The sequence below is a fragment of the Lepisosteus oculatus genome, chromosome 1, assembly GCF_040954835.1.
Source record: "Lepisosteus oculatus isolate fLepOcu1 chromosome 1, fLepOcu1.hap2, whole genome shotgun sequence".
NCBI lineage: Eukaryota > Metazoa > Chordata > Actinopteri > Semionotiformes > Lepisosteidae > Lepisosteus > Lepisosteus oculatus.
Window position 1 is genome coordinate 29,533,979 of NC_090696.1, and position 16,422 is coordinate 29,550,400.

The following is a 16,422-nucleotide window of genomic DNA, read 5'->3' on the forward strand; positions in this document are numbered from 1 at the left end:
TTTGCAATCACAATAATGCAGAGAGAGCATGGCGCCAGGTCAGCATCCAGGCCAGGTACTCAATTTGACCTGGTGCTGCTGCATCTAGAGGACAGAGAGGAACTGCTTGACTATCCCCCTGAAGCCAGTGTCTTGCTAGACCAGGTCAAGCAAAGCTCAGACAGAACGAACCGCTGGTCTGTGAGACAGGACTGCACCTGGCTGTTCACATCTTCGATATTCCCATCATCCAGCGGGGAGCAACAGTCCATCCAGGCCCCCAGATCGACCGGAATGCGACGCAGCAGAGCCAGACTCCAGGATCCAGACAGCAATCGGGAGTGCAGCATCGCCACAGCTCACACAAACGTCCACCAGCAGATGGGCAGGCAGGGAGGCCCGAATTTTCAGCCACAGCTGCCATAAATAAATATGCCCCCAGGGGAGAACATTAGTTCCTACCTGCAGGTTCACATTGCATGGGCACCTGTTTTTATTAATTTTAGTACAAATAAAAACAATGCATGTTAGCAAACAACCCAACGAGTTGGATGGGTTTGCAACCTGTCGTATGTTCTTGCAGAAGCCTACTATCTGTTACCGTAATTAAGGCTGGATCTGTCCGACAGCTATCGTGCAGGTGTACTGAAGACTGGGCTGGTTCATTACAATAAAGAGCTACACTTCCTCCCCACCATTCACAAATGCTCGCATACTGAGTTCTATAAGGTATGGATATTCATTTTTCCAAGAAACTATGAACACAGCTGATATGACACGCCACTCTTTCAGAGGAGACTCAGCACAGCCAGACCCTGGTGTGGTCTCAGAGGGCAAGAGTCTCTGCATCTCAGCCCAGTGAAGAGGACTAAGAGCATAAGTGTTATCTTATCTGCAAAACCCATCGCTGTTAAGTACAACAGGCAAGACAAGCTCGGGCAGGCCTCAGTGAGACTCCCAGACAGACGCCAACCCAGAGCTGGCTGGTGACAAACTGTTTGGCTTCTGACGTCATCCGAGTTGCCAAAGAAGCAAAGACGGAAGCCTGAACAGGACCGTATTTATTAGTTTCCTACAGATTTAACAGTTCGCTTCTTGGAAACCGCAGATGCTTAATAATGTAATTTGCAGTCTAATCTTCAGTTGGATGCACAGTATGACAGACCCAGGTGTGGCTGTTGTGCCTGTCCCTCCTACAGAAGCAGTTCCTCTGTCAGAGGAGGACATCATGGCCCAGCTCGACGTTTCTAGAGAATGCAGACGCAGGCTGTGTTTGTGAGACACAGCCAGCGAGCCCAGCACCAGTGTTAACAGCTCGGAGGAGGCAGTCCAGATATCACCTTGCCAGCAGTTCTCCTCAGCGATCTGCTTCGGGCTCAAGGTCGCACTCAGAACACAGTGGACTGCTCCACTTCCTGTGCGAGGGGGGAGGGGAACTCACTTCCTGCTGAACTGCCCAGTCTCAGGAAGCAACACAGTGGGTCAGCTTTTCACACTGCTGCTCCTTCACACAGTGTCTAGTCCAGAGCCAGAGCTCAGGCCGGTTTCTATGGTATTAAGTTGTCACCTTGCTCAGGGGTGCAGCAGACGTGGCTGTAGTGCAGACTTGAACCAACAGACGCACTGTTACAAGCCCAGAGCCCTAACCACACCCCGCCGCCACCACAAATCTGCACATCTCGCCCTCGCAAATAAACACATTCCTGCCATTTCGTATAGAACTATAGCCCAAGACTGAATTACCTTTCACGCTAGCTGAGCTTAGGAGAACAGTAGCACAGGAGGAAGCTCACGTCACCAGTTAGCTTCCACAGTACGCCTGAGCACCAGTGTGCAAAGTGAGAGCTGTCTGGCACAGAGCTCACCCCCAGCACAGGAAAAGGAGGCAGGGCTCCTAGAGATCTTACTGCGAGCTGGGAAAGTTTGCTAGAGTCATATCCCTGCACAGGAACCAGTGGTTCCCAAATCCAGAGAGATTTTAAAGGGAATTAGTAAGGTTGACTACAATGGGTATTGCAGGTTTATTTCAGCAAGTAGAACATAATGACATAAGTGGGTACTAATCCAGCTCTACAACGGTTATTAGGAAATGTTATTAGGAAATTAAATTAGCAAATTCACTAGCAGAATTGCAAGAGGACAGACAAAATACAAGTCTCCACGTGAATCTCACTAACAAGAGCAGACCAGCCCTGTGCTCAGCACCACTGAGCAGAGATCTTACTCAACACTGGGCTCAACTGAGCACCGCAGAGCCCTCAGAGTGGTACCTTGTCCTCCTGACTTCCAGCCCAGCAGGCTGACCACAGTAATGGACACGATGGCTGCTTTGTGCTCCACTGCAGATAGGAACTCTCAAAACCCTTGTCAAAATAAATACCCTCTCTACAGATTTGTCTTTACATTGTATCTCCTTACCTTCACTGGTACTGAAAAATCTAGCAGAAAGAACTCGAGCACCATGGTGTACAGTATGTCCAACATACACTAACAGGACACGCATAGCCAGTTCATCATTGCAAACTAAAATGATTTATGATCAATTCAGTGCTATGATGTGTACTTTATTTAACACACAGCATGGCCCATGTCTTAGCACATACAATACAAATAGTTACCCTGTTCTCAAGACTAAGGAAAGATATCCTTGAATGGTTGGAGCTGAGTGTTTCACATTCTTGTTTACGGTTACTGAGAAAGCTTCTGTCTTTAATTTGCCGACTTATCTCAGTCTCATTTTACAACAAACGAGTTCTAACACATTCCTTTCACTTCTGACACCAGCCATGCCAGAACACTCGGCAGACCCCAGCAGACCCGAGACTGGTATTAAAGCTACAAGCCTGCTGACACTGCACACAACCCTTCCAATGTGCACACAGAGCTATACATTTGAACATGCATTCTAAGACACACAGCAAGCACTGATCATGGAGACAGTTACAGACAAACAGCACAACGTGCTCAGATGGAGTACAAATGCCCACCATCCTAATTTAACAGCTCAAGCCCTCCGTCGGAATGAGTTAATAACGGATACACATACTCTCGGCACCCTGGGGTTTGGGCAACATTGCACCTTGCACTGCCACATGCTTTGTGAGGTGGGGGGGGACTTCAGGGTCTGTAACTTTTCAGCATCCAGGCTCACATAAGTGACTCCTGACTGTATACACAGTGCTGGAAAATACAAAGACAGATGGCACAAGATCAACTCACTTGAAAACACAGTACAGAACGACAATTAAGCTGGGTCAGGTGAGACCTTACTAGCATTCATAATTACTGCTTTGCATTACCCTGAACTCAAGTGTAAGTAATCAGGAGTGCTAGGCTATGATTATGCAGAGTTTGTCCTTTGTTGTTTGTACAGTCAGCTCCAAATGCCACACTAACAATGCTGCTGTAATTGTCATTCTCCACAAACACTTTGATAGGACATGGATCACATGTAGTTATCAAATTAAATTCTGAAAAAAAATGAGCATAGGAAACAGAGCTGTAATTTGTCTGCAATATGAATGATAGCAGATAATCACAGCAAAGGAGGTGACCTAATATCATGGCAGCATCTAAGCAGATTTGCTTAATTGTGGTGATAATTACACCACCCAAACTGTAATTGACCGTGGGTCTGCCTTGTGGGAAGACAGGAGCTGGCAGGGACTTGTGATGCACCAGCAGAGCTCACTACTCCCCACTCAGTAGAGAAGGCCAGGGCTCACCTCCAGCAGGGCCATCCCATACCCAGCAGATTCTCAGTCTGCTGAAGCTGTGGGGCCTGTTCCCAAACCAACAAACCCCTTTTAATTCAGTTAGAGACACGCAGCTCTATCTGTTTCAGCTTTCATTAGCTGGAGGGTCCTGAGCAAGGCATACTGATGAGGCAGGGAACTGGGGTCTTTTATGCCAGAAAAAAAAAGACAATGATTAGGACTCCCACTGGCCAAGGTATCTACCTGGTGCTGTCTTCTGTAGAAGCGAGTTATGTTAAAACGGACTTTACTGAATTCTGCTAAATCCATAATAATAATAATAATAATAATAATTGTTTACACTTATATAGCGCTTTTCTGGACACTCCACTCAAAGCGCTTTACAGGTAATGGGAACTCCCCTCCACCACCACCAATGTGCAGCCCCACCTGGATGATGCGACGGCAGCCATAGTGCGCCAGAACGCTCACCACACATCAGCTCTCAGTGGGGAGGAGAGCAATTTGGCCAGGACGCCGGGGTTACACCCCTACTCTTTTCGAGAAACACCCTGGGATTTTTAATGACCACAGAGAGTCAGGACCTCGGTTTTACGTCTCATCCAAAGGACGGCACCTGTTTACAGTATAGTGTCCCCATCACTATACTGGGGCATTAGGACCCACGTGGACCACAGGGTGAGCGCCCCCTGCTGGCCCCACTAACACCTCTTCCAGCAGCAGCCTTAGTTTTTCCCAGCAGGTCTCCCATCCAGGTACTGACCAGGCTCACACCTGCTTAGCTTCAGTGGGTTGCCAGTTGTGAGTTGCAGGGTGATATGGCTGCTGGGAATAGTTTGTGAAAACAGTCTGCAACTTGTAAAATCCTACAAATGTCTCAAACGGCTGTCATATACAGTACATAGGTGTACTAGACGCACATTACTGGTCTCCGTGATAGAAAGTTTCTCCCACAGTGCTCCGCCGTGTGTTCAGCCCTGGCGCCACGCGATAATTTCCGTCAAGGTGAGCGCCTTACCGAGGTCACGGGACAGCGGCTCCGAGCTCGGCGCTCGCTGCTGATCAGCCCAGCTGGCTCTTTGCGTTAAAGCTCGCCACGAGGTCAGATCTGCTGTATTGGCACAAATAACACATCCCCACTTGCAGAACCCAGAGCAAGATTAATCGCAAAGAACTGAGCTGAACCGCCTGTCAACTCATTGCCGAAGGATCACACACTGTACTCCGGTAAATAAGTTATCGAACTATAGAACAAGCGGTCCAATTTCAAGTGAATTAAAATGCCCCACATTTCATTAAGGGTAACAACGGTACACAAAGGTCTCAATTCAAACGTCTGAACTCATCGCCAAGGTTCTCCAGCAAACTGAAAGATAAGCAGGCCGACAGTGAGGATTGGAAGAAGCGAGTGGGCTGAGGTTTAAACGAGACAGGTGAACGGGTGCAAGTACGTCCATACCCGGACAGGACGCACTCGGGCTAAAGCTGTCAGAAAGACCAGTCTTACCTTGAACACGTCCGAAAAGAAGCCGGAGCCAATCTTCTCACAGTAGAAGTCATCGATGCGGGCCAGGCTGGATACGGCGCTTCTAAGAGCCCGGTACGAAGAAGGTCGGAGCCGGTTCGGCCCGGCCGCCCCAATGACTGAGGGATCACTGGACTCCTGGTCCGGCTCGGCCCGGTCCATGTTGTTAATCCCACAGCAAACACTTATCTTTAAAATCCTTTCAGCAGCGTTTACATCTCCCTTTACTTCACCGCACGACACCAGCGTTTACCTAACGAATAATGTACTCCCAGGACAGAGCAGTCAAGACACCCGAATATTAACCCAGGGTCACAATTCTCTCCCCCTCCGTCTGTTACACAGGAAAAAGCAGCACGACTACCACGCCAGTGACTTTAAACCGATCTACTGAATTGATGCACACAGACAGCGAGCGCAGCAAATCCTTGGCAGGCTGTGTCCTGTACATTCCCCAAGTCTTTTTAAAAGGTCGCAGCATTCTCCTTCAGAAAAACAGAAAAAACCTCCATGCAGCGGTGCTGTCTCTCCGAGTGGCTTCGTGTACGCGTTTTAGTGTGACAGCGACCCCCCTCCTCTCCTCCAGGTGTGCCTGGAGAGGATGTCCCCGCACACGCCGGGCCTCCCCAGTCAGACTGCCTCCTGCCTCAGAGCGGTACACGGGGATGAAGCAGGGCTGCTAGCCGTCAGCAGTGGAGCGCTCCTACAGCGTGCGCCCTGCCTCCCTTCCTCGCACCGCAGGCACAGTCTCGGTGGCTGAAGGAATCCCCCCTCCGGCAGCTGCGACAGAGAAAATGGAGCTCCGCTGTAGTTATTTGCATGTTTATCTGTGCTCAGCTCTTGTAGCAGGTCACGGGTAAAGCGCTCTGCAAAGATAGCATCGCCGCTTAAACCGCAGTTTGCATAGCTACAGCACCCTCTTAAATGAGCGCGGATCACACATCTAGTGCAGAACCGTCAGCTAAACCACATCATCCACCATATTAATGAGGCGCTCACTTGCTATCGATTGACCGATCAATAACCAGTGTGTCTAAGTCTTTGGTAGCAGCCTGAGCAGGAGGAAGGGGAAGAAGGCTGCGTTTTACAATAGGGGATCTACAAAACGTCCCCTACAGCTCTACAGCGAACACCGAATTATAATTCATATTCGCACAGCCGCCACGGCTCAGAAGACTTTATTCGCCTGCCTGCTTCCAGCGCACCAAGCCTGTAGCTGAATTGCATGCGAACTAATTAATCGCTGCTTCCAAGAAGAAAACAGAGCCATTGTTCACGAAACTGCGGTAACCAGGCTCCTGTCCGAAAGGAGACGAGAGGTACTTACCTGCCGAGGTAAGTCTGCAGGTGCGGATCCGCAGCGCTAAACAACAAACGTCTCAGCTCCGAATCTCCGTCTTACTCCGCCGGGGTTCTTAGTATTTTTAATGAAACAGTCCTGCACACCACTGAATCTCACCCCCCCCGGTGCCGGTGTAATTACTTCTCTCCCGGTGTCTCCCTCTTCTCTTTCGGCCTGTATGCCTCGCCGTGCGCGTGAGGCTGCTGGTCCTTATTGGAGGAGCGGCGCCGGGGCGGGACCAGCGAAACCAGCCGCAGCTCCACCTGCTGGGGCGCGAAGCCTAGAAACCCAGTGCGTCTGCTCGCCACACCGGTGACTACTGTACCACTGATCTGTATCTATGTGCCTTTCCTCAATAGGACAATAAATAGTGTTCCACATTATATATACGGCATACAGTATACCCTAAAAAGGCGCCGTACTTCGGATGAGACGTAAAACGGAGGTCCTGACTCTCCGTGGTCATTAAAAATTCCAGGCTGTTTCTCAAAAAGAGTAGGGGTGTAACCCTGGCGTCCTGGCCAAATTTCCCATTGGCCGTTATCAATCATGGCTTCCTAATAATCCCCATCTATGAATTGGCTTCATTACTCTGTCCCTCCTCCCCACTGATAGCTGATGTGTGGTGAGCGTTCTGGCATCATCCAGGTGGGGCTACACATTGGTGGTGGTGAAGGGGAGTCCCCATTACCTGTAAAGTAATGGGGAGGTAATGGGAGTCCCCATTACCTGTAAACCACAGTTAAGCTATCATTAACTGTGGCTGAAAAGCTGATCAACATATTTGTATTCTCTCGAATTGACTACTGCAATGCTCTGCTCCCTGGGGTATCTAAATCTACTCTGAACAAGCTGCAGTATGTCCAAAATTCAGCAGCCAGAATCCTGACCAGATCTAGTGCAAGTGTTCACATTACTCCTATCCTGGAGTCCTTGCACTGGCTTCCGGTCAAATTCCGCGTAGACTTTAAAATCCTCATGCTCACCTACAAGGCTTTACATGGCTTGACACCTCAATACCTGTCTGAACTTTTATCGCCCTACTCCCCACCTCGCAACCTCCGCTCTTCAAATTCTGCCCTCCTTACTGTCCCCCAAGCCCGTCTACATTGTATGGGCGACAGGGCCTTCTCCTGCTATGCCCCCAAGCTCTGGAACTCCTTGCCCAAGGATATTAGAGAGTCACCTTCTCTAAACTCCTTCAAATCCAGACTCAAAACCCTCCTTTTCAGAAAAGCCTTTACTTAACTGGTTCCATTCTTCACCCCTCTGCTCTTCTTAATACCATCTTCCACGGTCTCCTCTATTGTTATTGTTGTATTGTTGTAATTATAATTGTGTCCTGTCTTGTGAAATTTTCTTATTTATTGTTGTAGTCTTCTTATTTATTGTTATTGTCATCCTGTAAAGCGCTTTGAGAAGCCACCTTTTAAGGCGCTATATAAAATAAAGTTTATTATTATTATTATTATTATTATTATTATAAAGTGCTTTGAGTGGAGTGTCCAGAAAAGCGCTGTATAAGTGTAAGCAATTATTATTATCACACAACATAGTAACATTTCTGTTTCACACTGTTAGTGAACACAACACACTAACACAATGACACTGTTTCACAACACACACCAAATCCTTATAATATATCATATTATTGGTGAAAACAATACACACAAAGACATTATCACAACGCAAGAATCCCTACACTTTATCATACTGTTAGTGAACATAAAACACTAACACAATAACATTGTATCACAACACACAACATAAGTTACAATCTTTACACTGTATCACACTGTTAGAGAACTCTGCCTGCCGTGTTTCAGTATCACTGCAAGGCTTCCTGTGAGATACCAAGGTGCTGTATGAATCTGAAGCACAGAAGAAGTCAAAAGATCTTATCTGATTTGTGATTTTGTATGAAATGAATATCATAAATGAAACACATTTTCAACAGAAATCATATCACTTGGGCTGCAGTGTCATTATGTTATTTACTGTGCTAAGAACAAATGACCACAGAGAGGAACATTGCAATTACAGTCTGTGGAAAATTTTAATACAAATGCAAGCACTGGTTAAACTTTCCACAACAGCACAATGATACAATTAAGACTAAGCTAAAGAATTTATGTAAAACAGGTGAAGTGCTCTCTGTGCATCAGAGAGAGAGAGAGAGAGACAGGCAGATTGATCTCTTCACTGCTGTTTCAGCAGATGCTTGGAAACCTTCTGTAGTTAAGAGTAGAGCAGACCAGAGTGATGTTTTACTCATCTAACACCCTGTCGGATCAAGACGTATTGCTATATTTAGTGAACCAACAATTTGTTGTTGCATTGCAACCTTTCTTAGAAATCGTTCAGTTGGTTAGCTGCGGCAGCATGCGTAGGCTGCAAAGGAACAAGTAATAGGTTTATTCCATGTTGAAAAGAGAAGAAAGAAAACATAACGTTTCGGCTGTGGAGCCTTCTTCAGGTGTGTCACACAGAATAAACTTATCACTTGTTTCTTAAAAATCTTCAGCTTCTTGGAAATTTCTGAACTTCCTGAAAGTGCTTGTATCACCCTGAAGATACCCTGTATACTGTACATCACGCAGTTTCTGTGGTGTAACAGAGACACACATCCTACAAGTGAACTGGTGTAGCAGACCAACCAGATGAAGGAGGATTCTTGTTCTTGTCCCCGTTTCCCATTGGTTTCCATATTCCACATTGCAGACGGAGGTGAAGTCACAGGAGGAGATCTAGTGCACAGATCCCACTGCCTGTTTGTTTCAGTGTCTGTCTTTCCCTGCTGTGATCTGTGGGCAGTGCCGGTGGTCTGTTTTCCCTAGCCACGCTGACTTGTGAACCACAAGACCCGCCACAGTCTTTCCTCTCAGGGCTGACACATTTCTGCTCCAAGATGGGAAATGTGAAACTCAGTTTCTTTTGGTTGCTGTAAGACCTTGAGGACCTCAGGTTCGCTGTAGGTCACTCCGCACTGTGCTCCCTTATGCTCCCCTTCAAAAAGTGACCCTGGCAGCTGAAGGGCTTCATGTCAGCAGGCAGATGACTCCATTGGTACACTGCACTTTGCTATAAAGAAGTACCTCAGGGTGTTAACTTGTCTTCATTTAGGAGCTAAACATCCTGACTAGTTTAGTCAGTGACTGTTTCAGTTTAGCAAAATGAACCAGAAAACCCTGAGAGCTCTGGGACCAGGGCTACAGATACTTTAGAGAGTTACACAGACCCCAGCCTCCCTGCTTTTTCTTCTTTGTTCTCAGGACAGGAAAAAACAAACCCTTCTGACTGAAAAATAATTGAAAAAGAAAGAGGGACTCTTGCATTATCACCCTAGGTTATTTTTACATCAGACAATGGAATACTGTGTTGAATAGAAAGGACAGGAGGGAATCTCCTAAAAAAATTGCAAAGAAAAGATAGAGGAAGTAGAAAAAGTAGCATCTCTGATACCCCACTCTTTGAATGCAAACATCTCAGTGCTAGATGTGTTAAAAACAAAGTGTTAGACTTAAAAGCAAATGTATAAGCTTGTTGTAGGAGTCAAAGAAGTGTGGCTCAAAACCTGGCTACAGGGGGATGAAATAATGAGCAAGAGCATCAATTTGCAGTCTCATTGCACAGGTGCTAAAATCTGGAAAACTAAAATCTTAACGCACATTATTTCTGAGACACAGGAGTTAGTCTGAAGCAAGGTATGTATAGCGCTACACAATATAACAAAAAGAGCATTCAGACTCAGGAATGTAAGCTAGAAGAATCCAGAGACTCAGAATCTATGTGGGACAGACTTATTCAGACAGTGTTAGATGCTATAGACCACCGAATGTAGAGGTTGATCACAGTTCAATACTATATATACTATATAATGTAATTCAGAATTTATGTGCAAAAGAATACATTTTTATAGGAATCTTCAACTTTCACAATTTTAATTATAGGAAAATGATAGGACCTATAGGAAAATCAGCAGCAGACACGGAAATGGTGGAGATGGTGGACATGGCGAATGACAGCTTTCTTATCCAATTTGTCAGAGCACCTACAAGGGGAAATGCTTGTATACAGTAGATTTTGTTTTCCAATCAGGACAGAGTGAGACAAACAGAGGTGCGAAATTCATTACAGAGCTGTGATCGGAACACAGTGTGCTTGGAGGTATCTTTTTAAACTGTTCAGGTTGAGTCCAGAATTTCCATAAAAGAAGTGTTGGAAGGAATGGGACACAGTTTTAGAGAAGTAAAATGGGATGGAATAGCCATGAAATCAGTGGAGAAGGGACGGCAACAGTTTAAACAGAAAAAATAACCGTGAGTAAACCAAAAGCTCAAAGACAGAATACGAATTTACAGAAAACAACAACAGACGATTTTTGCACATCGTCTGTTGTTGTTTTTTGCACACTACCTGTTGTCTCTGTCTTTCTTTTGCTACACAATAGTATTGTTGTTGTTGTTGTTTTCTCTTTGTACTGCTTATGTCCGAGGGTTACTGTAGCTAAATAGCATTTCTTTATACCATATACCATGTATATGAGTGTAATGACAATAAACTTGAACTTGAACTTGAACTAAACCGTTTAAAAATCAATTAGGAAAAATATAAGAAACAAGTGAGTGTTTTATAAAATGCTTAAAAAAACAACAGGATGCCGTTAAAGTAAAAGAGTGCAATGAATTGCAAACATAGGTTAAAAAGAAATCGCCAAAGGTCACAGGAGAAATTGAAAGGGATATCGCAATGGAGGCTAAAATAAATAATAAAAGTTCTTTCAGTACTACAACAGCAAATGAGCTGTCAAGAAAGAAGTAAAATATATCTGGGACAAAACTGAGAAACATATAGGCAATGAAAGAGAAATGGTTGATGTACTAAATGAATATTTCACACAGGTATTCACTAAGGAAAAAGTCAACAACATACCTCAAGCAGTGGAAAGGTAAAATACTGTATTCAATAGCATCAGCACCTGAGGGGGAAGTGTTTTGGTTACTAGAAGCAGTCAAAATGCATAAATCCCCCAGACCTGGTAGCATCTTACCGATTGAACTCTAGGAATCAAGAGATGTTATCCAGAAGCCCAACTTTTGTTTTGGTTTGCTCAGTTACAGCAACAGAGCTGTAACTCAGCAAAACAATGCATCTCAGGACAATGTGGACTGTATAATGGCCTGTTGTTTTATTTTTACAAAACCAAAATAATTAACATTTCACTGTTGACAAAAAAAAACAAAAACTTAATGTTTGTATGAAGGTGACATCATACACAGTGCTCAATGTTTTGGGGATTGATTTTATATTACATCATGTTTCACCATCAAAAACAATTACATCTCTGTTAATTATGAGAGTTGAGCCTCATCAATCCCTGAAGCAGAGTTTGCATACGACAGTGATCTCTAATCACAGAACTTGTTATTTCTTTCTGCAGTTCAGTAACTGATGCATACAGTATTCATGGCTGCACATTTATTTTCACTAGTTGCTGAACTGAGATGTGCAACAGTATTTTTTTTAAACAACAGATGTACAGAGCCTTGCAAAAGTATTCAGATCCTTCCTACTGTATAGTGCACCATTCTAACAAATTAAAAAATCTGCATATATTGTACTATTTTTAAACTTAATATTTATTCAAAACCTGGATGCTCAAACTCAAAAGTGGCAAGGGTAAGATAAGTTATAATAAATTTCAGCAAAAATTAAATTTAAAAATCAGCTATTCTGATTGTGTAAGTATCCAGACCTATTTCTCAATATTTCATGGAAGCACCTTTGGCAGCAATTATTGCTGCAATTCTTTATAGTTTAGAGCAGGATGTGTATATAAATCGCTACTTGAAAGTGCCTTGACTGTAAACTATAAAGTAACCTGTACTGTGCAAAGGTCTGAATACTTTTGCAAGGCACTGTGTATAGTGTACAATAATCACAAATGAGATATTTTAAACAATTATCATGAATTATGATGAAAAAATGTCATATGCTCAGAGAAAATGAATAACTTCTGCTAATGTTTACATAAAATATAGGTGAATGTGTAGTGTTTAATTATTTTAGCACAGAAATACCCAGCAATAAAATGTGACATTCTGTACTTTTGCCTCATATTAACCTTTTCATCTCAAATCTGATTTGTTTCTGTTCAGAGCAAAAATAAACATTTGACTTTACTGTTCTAATATTTATGGAGGGCACTGTATATTGGGGTCTACTGAAGACACAATGGGTGCTCATTGGTTTTAGGAGAGAACAGCTATAGAGATCACTGCTCATGCATTCAGTACATGTTTTAAAAATGCCCCTTTAAATTCACTCCAGGCCAGGACAATTAGTTAAGGATTTTTACCAAAAGATAGGGAATTTAAGGATCTTTCCTCCAGGATAGGGCAGTTAAGGGTTTTTACCTCAGACAAGGGCAATTAAGGATCTTTACTCCATGACAGGGCAGTTAAGGATCTTAAGCCCTGGATACTGTAGGGCAGTTCAGAATCTTTACTCCAGACAAGGGCAGTTAAGGATCTTAAGCCCTGGATAGGGCAGTTTGCAGCAGCTATGGGATTCTGTCTATACTCTGCAGAGGCTGGCAGTGCCTCTCACCTCACAGTGTTTACAGCTCCACAGAGCTGGTGTCTGTCTAGGACCCAGGAAGCTGTTGTGTAATCTCCCAAGCTGTTCAAAGAGCTTGTGGTGAGAAGATCTTGCAAAAGACGTGTAGTTCAAAGTTCTCTGATGAAAACTGAGATTAAGAAGCTCAAGATGATCAATATTACAGCTGATAAGAATGAAAAGCTTTATAATAAGCCAGGGTGCCAGGGAGCAAAGTATGCAGCAACCTCATAGTAATGATGTGCCTTGCAACACTTCAGTACATCTTTACGATTGTCAAGGACTTAAACCTGGTGACCTTCAGTGAACTCCCTACCGTGGGAAAGACAGGTGATAAGGTGCAGTATGATGTGGTTAAATTTTGAAGGACTATTTTGAGACAGTCCCAGAGAAGATCAGGTCACCAGCAATGCAACCAAGCTTTGTGTGTGTCCCACAAACACCACAGATGTCCCACTGCACTATGACACAAAACTGCTGTCAACACCTGCCCTGACTATTTCCATTGCCTTTGTTATTATCCTATTTTTAAACCCTCTTTCGATGTTCCCCATGGCTAATTATGTGCTGCTGTTCTGTGTAAAGCGCCTGCAGGTTCCAGGTTAGACAGGTGTACCTGGCCCAGTTGCTGGAGATTTTTCCTGGTACTGAGACTCACCTGCCTCAGGTCACACAGTCAGCCCCACTTTGCCGAGCCTCATGCATACTTCATTAAGACAGCATGAATAATTTGTTGAATACTGATAGCAGGCAGCAGGTAATATCCTCAGCATCAGGTCAAACTCTGCATTAGTAGTGCATCTAAATAGATTAGTGAGAAAACAGCGCCCTAGAAAAGCTTTCAGAAACACTGCAGATTGTGCTCTGTTTCTGGGACCAGGCATATACAGTGTCAGAAAAAAGAAAGGCCAAATTTAATAAGGCTCCCTGAGCATGCAGTGTAACATGGCCACTTGAGAATCCTGTTTTGTTATTGCACTATGGCAGGCTAATTTACTCTCATATTTTCAGCACTGCTTTGCTCACCACGTCTCCTCAAGCACAGTTACCTGTGGGGTTGTGTCTTATCTTATGCCCAAGAGCCTGTTTTCATTATATAAAGAATGTTCAGGTGAGGCTCAGAGCCAACAGCTGCCCATTTCACATCGCAAAAGAGATTCACCAAGAAACGCAGACAGCTGAGGCTGTTGGGCTGCTCAGGAAGGAGCATGGCAGGAGTCTCAAAGCTCTCAGGCCCTTAATTTCCTCATTAAACAGCCAAACATTCTTTAACGTCACTATTTTTAATGCTTTTCTCCTTTTTAGGATGTCACAGTAACTGAGGCTAAAGAAACACTTCTTCTTACAGTATATACCGTGCCCTCTATAAGTATTAGGAATATTAAGTCAAAACTGCTGTTTTTGCTGTATACTCAGGCCATTAGGATTTGCTTAGAAAAGATTAATATGAGGCAAAAGTACATAATGTCAGCTATTATTTCTGGGTATCACTGCACTTATACTGTACAGTATGTTGTACCATTTAAAAGTAACAGCACTTCTGGCGTTCAATCCCCCCATTTCAGGTGGGCATACTGTAAGTATTGGGACAATTGGCTGCCAGGTGTTTCTTATTGGTCTGGTGTTTCCTGTTGCATTGGTTGTGCACATAAAAGAGCTGTGAATGTGTAGAGTTGGATTTAGCCTTTGCTCTTCCCTTTGGAGTCAGTAGGCCTAAACCAACATGGAGACTAGAGAAACGTCTACGAAAGAAAAGCAAGCAATTAGGATGCTAAAAGAAATGTCGAATATAATCAGAACTATATGACAGAAACTGGGCATAACAAAATCAACTCATTGTAAGTAAAGGTAAAGTAAAATCTTTAATTTCTGGGTATTTCTACGCATATACAGTATGCTTCCACATTTTAGAAGCATACCACTTTTTGTGTTCCATCCCCCCATTTTTAGTGAGCATAAGTATTTGGATAAATTAACGTAAAGTAGTATAAAACATACTACTTGGTTGCAAATTCTTTCCATGCATCAAGCCTGAGATATTCACTTTTCCTCTCCAATCTGAATTGCTTTATAAAGCAAAAATAGACGTTTTGACTTCATTTTCCCAATATCTAAGGAGGGCACTGTACATCTACTGATCTTTCCTTGGTCAACTGTTGTATTGACTACTGCTGTTGGCCAGGAGTTGCTGTCATCAGATGGAATCCAGCTGTCATCTGATGTTCCGACCCTCATCCTTAATGGCCTCCTGCCGGCAGGTGAGCAACGACAGCTAGTCACCGCTCCTCTCCTTCCAGCCTCCAGCTTAACTCCTCTTTGCTGATCCACAGCCAGCATGAGGTCCCTCCGCTGTCCCTCCCGATCCGAACAACCTCCACCAGGAACAACACGTCTGCCACACTTTCCCCTGCAGGCTTGCACAAAGCTCTAAAGAAACCGTCCATTAAAGCATCCAATTGATAACTTACTTAACTGTTTTCATCTCTTAAAAACATGGATGGGTTAAAAATCAAACTATTTTATAGCGTGCCTTTAAAGCAGAAAACCTTCACAAAGTACTGTGAAGGGCAGAGTGGGCAGACTGTGTCAGTGTCTTTGGAGATTTTGAACACCCATATCAGAGGTTCCCTCATAATTTCCCCTGTTCAAGATGAAAACGGTTCTGTTCTTTCAGCCTTTTAGAATAAGACATTCACTTACTCGCCTCATCTTAATGCATATACTATATCCAATATATTTTATGTACTGGAGCAACCAAAATCATAGACCATATTCTAAATTAAGTCTAACAGGTGTGTTGCACAGTTTTAGCACAATGTCCTTTAAATTCAGTTTTACACTTTTATCTATATATCCCAACTTGCAACTGCAAAATGGGCTACTAATCAGGGCCAGAATTGTGAAGGGTAATTAATTCAAGCCCGGTGACTGTGTCCTCTCCTCATCCCTGCCTGGTTTGAGCCATTGGGCTCATACTGATCTCAGAAAGCTTATTCCAGGAGCCTGTGACAGTGTTGCCCCCTCATGCACCAAGACATTGTTCTTGACCCACCCACTGACACAGGCAAGGGTTTCCTAGTCCAGACCAGAAGCCTTGATCAGTCCAGTTCTTCCTCCATGCTTAGGTCTTAAACTTCAGGTGATTGAAAGTGAACTGGTGGGACTATAGACCTGGGACACTAACACTAAACACTGATATACTCTGTAGAAGATAAAACTACATTATCAGTCTTAATAACGAA

The 16,422-nt window shown here is 44.0% G+C and overlaps 1 protein-coding gene across 1 annotated transcript in view; it reads right to left on the reverse strand.

Moving 5' to 3' along the window:
* Positions 1-7,010, reverse strand: part of tesk1b (testis associated actin remodelling kinase 1b) — a 36,969-nt gene extending 29,959 nt beyond the window's left edge. The window contains exons 1-2 of the mRNA XM_015344706.2: positions 6,548-7,010; positions 5,203-6,000 (exon numbers count right to left, since the gene is read on the reverse strand). Of these exons, the coding sequence (XP_015200192.2) occupies positions 5,203-5,382 (180 nt within the window). The 5' untranslated portion in view covers positions 5,383-6,000; positions 6,548-7,010. The remainder of the gene's footprint in view (positions 1-5,202; positions 6,001-6,547) is intronic.
* Between the last annotated feature and the right edge of the window lie 9,412 nt (positions 7,011-16,422).